The 8208-nt window shown below is 40.0% G+C and overlaps 1 protein-coding gene across 1 annotated transcript in view; it reads left to right on the top strand.

The window, feature by feature from the left end:
* LOC105980595 (chromosome unknown open reading frame, human C11orf65) overlaps window positions 1-7921 on the top strand; it is a 17898-nt gene extending 9977 nt beyond the window's left edge. The window contains 6 exon segments of the mRNA XM_013009475.1: window positions 682-753; window positions 893-1093; window positions 2684-2814; window positions 4213-4383; window positions 6012-6067; window positions 7788-7921. Of these exon segments, the coding sequence (XP_012864929.1) occupies window positions 682-753; window positions 893-1093; window positions 2684-2814; window positions 4213-4383; window positions 6012-6067; window positions 7788-7921 (765 nt within the window).
* The last annotated feature ends 287 nt before the right edge of the window (window positions 7922-8208 follow it).

Below are 8208 nucleotides of genomic sequence, written 5' to 3'. Positions count from 1 at the left end.
ATGGGGCCTGAACTCTGGGCCTGGGCGCTGTCCCTCAGCTCTTCAGCTCAAGGCTAGCGCTCTACCACTGGAGCCACAGCACCACTTCCGGCTTTTTCTGTTTATGTGGTGCTGAGGAATCGAACCCAGGGCCTCATGCTTGCAAGGCATGCACTCTACCACTGAGCCACCTTCCCAGCCCCATTCCTGAGATTTTTTTTTTTATCTCCAATTAACCACCTAAAAAAACTAGAAGTGGAGCTGTGACTCAGATGGTAGCATGCTAGCCTTGAGCAAAAAAGCTCAGGGATAGCAACCATAGTTTTGAGTTCAAGCCCCAGAACTGGCACAAAAACATCTTCTAGAAATAATACTCAGAAGCTATCATGAAATAATAGAGTGAAAAAAACAAGGATACAGGATGACCCATTGTAACAATGAGACCTACAAGACAGTATGTTGATAATGAACTTTACAATTTTACGGAGGGGGGGGGAGAGGGGTAGTGGGAAAGGGGAGGGAGGAGTTGGGGAAGTAAGGGATGGTAGGGGAAATATAAAGGAGGGTATAACAATGCTCCATAGGAAATGGACTCATTACCTTGCTCATGTAACTGTAACCCCTCTGTACAATATCTTTACAATAAAAATATACATTAAAAAAAGAAATAATAGAGTGAGAAGTATTTGCTGATACTTACAGTATGTTGATGTCTTTTAGGCTGAGCTTCTGGATGCAGCTGCTGGCATCCACGTACGATTCAGATTAGGTGGGGTAAGTATACCTGAGTTCTAATGTGGTGGTTGCAAAGCATGTTTATGTGAAACTGGAAAGCTGTGATTTAAAAAAATAAAATTGTAAACCATTGTCTGCAACTGCATTACAATGGTGTTTTGAACTTTTCCATCCACAGGTGAAGTTTCCACCTGAAATATACTATAAAATTTATACTCACAGACACGTTGAAGACTTGTGTGCTAACAGCCCTAGAGATTACACAAAACTTGTGGCAAAACACCTGTCTCACAACAAAAATAATAGAATTCAGGACACAGATCGGAGTGGCTGGTACCGGCGTGTGGAAAACAATGGATGGAGGCCTGTCTCTGAAAGAGTAAGGAGCAAAACTATAGTAATAATTTTTTAATTTTATGTATTTAAAAATCCATGCCATTTGAAACCTGAATTTGTCAGTTTTTATGTATTTATTTTACTGGTCCTGGGGCTTGACCTCAGGGCCCAGGCACTGTCCCTGAGATTTGTTGCTCAAGGCTAGTGTTCTACCACTTGAGCCTCAGCTCCATTTCTGGCTTTTTCTGTGTGTGTGTGTGATTAATCAGAGATAGGTATGTCATGGACTTTGCTGCCAAGGCAGGCTTTGAACCATGATCCTCAGATCTCAGCCTCCTGAGTAGATAGGCTTACGATATGAGCTATTGATATCTGTCTTGAACCCTTAAATTTAAAAATAGTAATTGCTAGCAATTTAGTTGATAAAAGTTTCCAGCTACTGAGGCATTACAGATATTCTAAGGATAGCAAAATAATCTGCTTTTCTGAATATTTGCTTCTATTTTCAATACCTAGCTTTGAAACTAGGCTCTCTGTGGACTCAGCAGGTTAGATATGCAGGTTGTACGATGTGGATGGTATACTTAGACGGTAAATATGAAAGGTTGAAAGTGACTAGCATGTGGATTCAGTCCTCTGCAAAGCATCAGTCATGGGTCAGTTGAAGCAATGGTAAAGGTGGCCATCCCTTCTCCCAACCCTTACCCGCCCCCTCCCATGATCCACCTTTCACTTAGAAAGACAGTGGAGGCAAACAGGACCCCTAGGTAGAATGCAGTCGGTATGTTTGGTAGTTTCACAGGGCAGGCAGTGTTGTCATGAAGGCAATAAAGGCTCCCCTTGATGCTACTGGATGGTACAGATGTAGGCATGGATTAGAAGTGGGAAAACAGGCAACCAACTAGAAGATAAATGTCATGTGGACGAAGTCTTAGTCAGTCATAGTTGTACCTCTGTGTTCTGTTGGGTGTCTGTGCTCCTCCCAGTCTGGCATCATCAAAAGCCAAAAAGTACCAATGGTATCCTAGGTATACTCATCTGAGATGATACAACATACTCTTTTATTTCAGTCCTGGGGCTTGGACCCAGGGTATGGGCACTATCTCTGAGCTTCTTTTGCTCAAGGCTAGCCACAGCACCACCTCTGGTTTTTCTGTTTATGTGGTACTGAGGAATTGAACCCAGAGCTTCATGCATGCTAGGCAAGCACTCTACCACTAAGCCACATTCCCAGTCCCAACAGCCACTCTTTTAAAAATTATTATCTTTAAGTAGTTATATAAAGGAGTTGCCATTCAACAAAGCAGTTTATGAATACAATGCACCTTGATCAATGTTACCCATATCATCATTCTTACCCATCCCCTCACTTAATTTTGTAGGACAAGCAGTGAACTACCTCATGTACCCTAAAGATACACTGACTTGTTCATTCGTTCATTCATTCACTGAATACTTACGAAATACCTCAGTATAAAGTATGTGATCTTCTTCTATGCACACACTTCTGAAATTTCAATGTGTCATTGAATAGCTTGGGATGGTAGACTCCCTCTTCTGTTCCTGTCTATAGCAAGCTAGACACACAACCCAGATTGCAACACTTGGCCTATTCATTTTCATTTCTCAACAGTTTTGGTTACCAACAGACAATGAGATCGTGGAAAGCCAAAAGGAAACAGAATTCCATTTCTCTAAGCTGAAGAGAAGGCAGGATATAGAAAAGAAAAGGAAGATTAAAAAGATAGAATGGATGAAACAGATGTAAGTAGGTGTCCGACTTAGGCTGACTAATGAAACATATAGTATCGAAAGAAAAACAAATGTGGAGAATTTATATTACTTGGTTTCAAGACTCCTAAAGCTGCTATGACATTTTCATTCTGGCATGAAGACTGACCATGTGAATGAATGGAACAGAAGGTTGACCTTCAGATTTTACGACAGTCACACTCTGTACAGGTTTGTAACCTAGAAGCCACAGCTATGCCACATAGCCTTTGGTGTAGTTCACAAAGCCAGATTTGTGTATGTACACCCCAATAATTACATGAGAAAATCAACTGGCATCTCATTTCTCAGGACATTTCTTCCTGGCTGAGGAGCAATGCATGACTCTGCTCCAGTGTCCTTAGTAAGAGCTGTTGACTTATCTGTGCTCACTGGTTTGGTGCATGTACAGATAGGAGATCAAAGTAATATCAAAGTTGGTGGCTGGACTTAGTCAAGTTTGAATACTGGCTTCCTAGGTATTTACTATATCATGGTCCTGAAAAATTTCCAAATCTCAATGTCTTCATCTGAAAAAAAAAAAGGCAGAAATGAGAATAATAGCCGCCAACAACTGATTCTTTTTAAAAAGAAATAAGAAAACATATGAAAAATATCTGGTAGAAGTAACTGAATCCCCCAACTAGTCCCTTGCCTATCAAATGAGTGTGTTTGCTATTTGGTGCCTAAGCTCGTTTCCATATTTCTATGATTCAGTGATTAGGTAAGCTGTTTTTTTTCTTTGTATCTCAAAGCTGAGTCCTTACAGGCTTATGCCTATAATCCTAACTACTCAAGAAGCTGAGATCTGAGGATCATGGTTCAAAGCCAGCCCAGGCAGGAAAGTTCATAAGACTTTTATCTCCAATTAACCATCCACAAGCCAGAAGTGGAGCTAGGCTCAAGTGGTAGAGTGCTAGGCTAGCCCAGGCCCTGAGTTCAAGCCCTAGGATAAACACACACACACACACACACTTACTGACAGAATTTTTGACATTAGTTGTACAAGGGATGTTTCGTTATGACATTTCCACATGTGTACAATATATCTTAATCAATCTCATCCCCTCCATCACTCTTTCCCACTCTACTTTCTTCCTCTTAAAACAATTCCAACAGGTTTCATTGCTGTGTTCTCCTGCATGCATATAAACTTAGGCTGCCCATAAGGAGAAGAGACTTTTCAGTGAGGCCTCTCTGGTTAATGTGATTAAGTTGCTTCTTTTCCCACTGAGTCCTCCCCTGCACAAAGTTTCCAACATGGAGGTCTTGTTTTAGACACATTTATATAGAATGAAAACTTGGTTTACCATGTAAAATAGTGTGAATGTGTAGGTAGCAGCAGTAATTGTCAAGAGCATGTGAGGATCTACGTCTCTTCCTTTCCTCTAGGTACTACACTGGAACCCTGGCTGCCAAGACTTCTAATTATGAAACCATAGATTTAATTCACACAGCCACTGAAGGACTAATAAGAACAATTGAGGAGGGTGGGGTAGATTCTGTGATGGAGTGGGAGGTGGATGAAGTACTGAACTGGACCAACACACTCAACTTTGATGAGTAAGTACATAGGCCACCATAGCGGGCAAGACAAAGCATGTGTTCCTTCTTCCTGGCATTTCCAATTTCTAGGTTGAATCTTGGGACCACAAACATGCTCTTTCCAAAAAAATATTTTAAAAAAGAATCATTTATCTAAGCAGGAAAAGAAAAAAAGAGATATAAAAAATTAGACCAAGCCAGGTGCTGGTGGCTCATGCCTGTAATTCTAGTTACTTAGGAGCCCTAGCTACTCAGGAGGCTGAGATCTGAGGATCCAGGTTCATAGCCAGCCTGGGCAGGAAAGTCTGGGAGACTCTTCTCTCCAATAAACCACCAGAAACCGGAAGTGGCACTGTGGCTCAAATGGCAGAACGCGAGCTGAAGAGCTGAGGGACAGCAGACAGCACCAAGGATGAGTTCAAGCCCCATGACAGACAAAAAAAAAAAAAAAAGAAAGAGAAAAAAAGAAAGAAAGAAAGGAACAAAACCAAAAAACAGAAAATTAGACCAAGGTGTTTTGATTCTAATTTTATGTCTTTGTGTAACTCTTATTACTTTGAGGTTTAGAAACAAGGTTAAGAACATGTAATTGTATAAAAAGTATAGCTAGGGGGCTGGGAAGGTGGCTCAGTGGTAGAGCGCTTGCCTTGCATGCATGAGGCCCTGGGCTCGATTCCTCAGCACCACATAAGCAAAAAGAAAAAAGTCAGAAGTGGTGCTGTGGCTCAAAGTGGTAGAGCGCTAGCCTTGAGCTGAAGAGCTGAGGAACAGCGCCCAGGCCCAGAGTTCAGGCCCCACAACCAGACCCACCCCCCCCCAAAAAAAAGTATAGCTATGTACTGGTAGCTCATGCCTGTAATTAGCTAATTAGGAAGCTGCGATCTGAGGATCACAGTTCAAAGCTAGCCTGCACAGGGAAAGTCCATGACACTCTTTTCTTCAATTAGCCATGAAAAAGCTGGCAGTGGATCTGTGGCTCAAGTGGTAGAGTACTAGCCTCCAGGCCCTAAGTTTAAACTTCAGGACTGGCACACATGTACACACACACACAGACACACACACACACACTGACACACACACACACAGACACACACACACACAGACACACACACACAGACACACACACACAGACACACACACAGACACACACACACAGACACACACACACACACACACCCTACCCTTAGTCTGAGGGTCAGGGGGCATGGCTTGAGTAGTAATCTCTTATCAGGTCTAAAGCCCTGAGCAAAATCTTTCCAGCCCTCTGTCAAGGGAATTTAACTTATTTAATATATTCTTGAGGGAAATGCAAATCAAAAAGGTTTTCTTGTCATTTTTCCTGGAGATGCTATAGTTGAGAGTTTTCAGTCCAAATTTTTAACTTAAAAGTAATTAGCTAACATCTTTGTTAGGTACTCAATGCAGGATCTTACAGGAAAGAAACTTCATAATATGAAGAAACATGCTGGAGGGAGGCAAAAGGGAAGAAGGCCCCAAATGATAGGTTTGACATTTTCAACTCTGTCCTGGAGGCTGCCTTAGCTGCCTGCTTAAGGACGAAGAAAAGTGAGAATTGAACATTGAGATTAATCATGAACTAAGTTATCACAAGTCAGTCTATTTAATGTCCTTATAATGTACTTTAGGTATATTGCCAATTGGAAGCAAATTGCTACAAGCAACTCATCAGTTAACTTCCAGGGTAAGTGATTTTTTTTTAGCAATACTTTATGGAAAATTCTCAATGAACAAAAATGATATCTTACATATAAACGTATTTCTAAGCATCCAACATTTCCAGAGCTCACACAGCATAGGAATGAGTGAGATTACCAAGTTATTTTTACCTTTTCAGAAAAGATTGTCATTCAGGAATGGAATTGTTGAGCTGCATATGGGTTGAATTATAATTTTTTTTGGGGGTAGGGGGTAGGGATTGAACTCAGGGCCAGGGTGCTGTCCCTGAGCTCTTTTTGCTCAAGTAGCACTCTACCACTTTGAGCCACAGCTCCACTTCCAGTTTCCTGGTGGTTAATTTGTTTTCTTCCTGGGCTGGCTTTGAGCCATAATCTGCAGATCTCAGCTTCCTAGGATTACAAGCATGAGCCAAGTGCCCAGCTCAGTCATAATTTTTTTAGAATTTATTTTATTCATGTGGTACAGAGGGATTGAACTCAGGGTCTCATGCATGCTAGGCAAGCACTCCACCAGTAAGCCACATTTCCGGCCCCCTTAGTCATAATTTTTAATAAGCAAACCAAAAAGCTTCAAAATGTTGGAAACCAGAACCAGCACCATCTAGCTACTCAGGCAGCTGAGATCTGAGGATTGTGGTTCAAAGCCAGCCAGGAAATTTCATGAAACTATTATCTCCAAGTAACCACCAAAATGCTGGAAGTGGAGCTGTGGTTCAAGTGGTACAGTGCTAGACTTGAATGAAGAAGCACAGGGATAGCATCCAGGCCCTAAGTTTAAGCACCAGGACTGGTACAAAAACAAACTAATAACTATTCAATGGTAGTTAATTATGGAGCACAAGATGCCAGACATGAGGCTAAGTTCTCTCAAAGCACATCACATCAATGTCACACAAAAATATTATCTCACCTTGAGCTGAAGAGCTGAGGGACAGTTCCAGGCCCAGAATTCAAGCCCCACGACAGACCAAAAAAAAAAAATGTTCTTAAAAACCTATAAAAACTTTACAAAAAAAATCATCATTCAAATTTTATCAACTTTTGTTCATGAAATAAGAAATCATTAAGATATTTGTTATAATTCACATACAACAACATTTTTGAGTAGCAAGAAGAATAGTATCAAAATTGTTTAGAAATATAAAAAATGACATGCTTAAATATAATAGCTTTGAATTGCAATTTGGAAGTAACTATGTTAAAAGACTGATGATGTTAACATGGATAATTTAAATTTAAGATATAGACTGAATAGAGTCCATAGCAAAATGTAGAAGAAATAGCAGTAGTCATTTAAGAAACGATTATAGAAGGATTTATAAAGGGAATGGAAGATTATGTAATTAGATAAAACTTCTATGTATTATTATTAATAAAGACAAAGAAAAGATAATTATTTTAATATAGTCAAACTTTTGTATGTAGTAAATGAAATGAAGACTGTTTAATTAAAAAACACCTTTTCTACATAAAAAAATATTATCTCAGTTGTATAGCTGAAGATAACTGAGCCTTTGCAAATTTCAGTACTTACCCTGAACCAGTTAGCTATTAATGTGGGGGCAAATATGGCTTCAGATAAACAGCATACAAACATATATGCTCTGAGAGAAGTGAAGAGGAATATGGATTAGATCTCACCCAGTACATATAATCGCATATTGAGTGAGACTATCTTACCTTACCTCACCTCACCAGGCCTCTAATTCTGGGTCTTTTTCACAGGCTTCCGTTTTGATCAAACTCTGGAAAATCTTAACCAATATGAAGATATTCCAAAGGCCCAAAGGAAAGCACCATATGATAATGTTTATGGAAAGCCAATTGATACTAGAATAACTTATGGAGTAGAGATATAAATGACTTCACTTTCTTTTCTGAGATCTGGTCCTTCAAACCCTGCAGCTATTGGTTCAAGTCAAGAGTCAGCTTGCTCTGACTACCATGACATATAACATATATAATAATATATATGTAATCTGTACATGGAATCTAGCCCAGCTGAGTGAGAAAGATTGAACAGATAAGATATACCACATTTCACTGAATGCAGTGATCATGAAAAGAGAAATTCTTCCTGGAATTGACACAACTGTTGTATTCTGACAACCACACTTGTAAATAAAGATATCACATTTAGGTGTAG

The sequence above is a fragment of the Dipodomys ordii genome, unplaced genomic scaffold (genome assembly GCF_000151885.1).
Source record: "Dipodomys ordii isolate 6190 unplaced genomic scaffold, Dord_2.0 Scaffold10, whole genome shotgun sequence".
Lineage (NCBI taxonomy): Eukaryota > Metazoa > Chordata > Mammalia > Rodentia > Heteromyidae > Dipodomys > Dipodomys ordii.
This window is presented reverse-complemented; position numbering and strand designations above follow the sequence as displayed.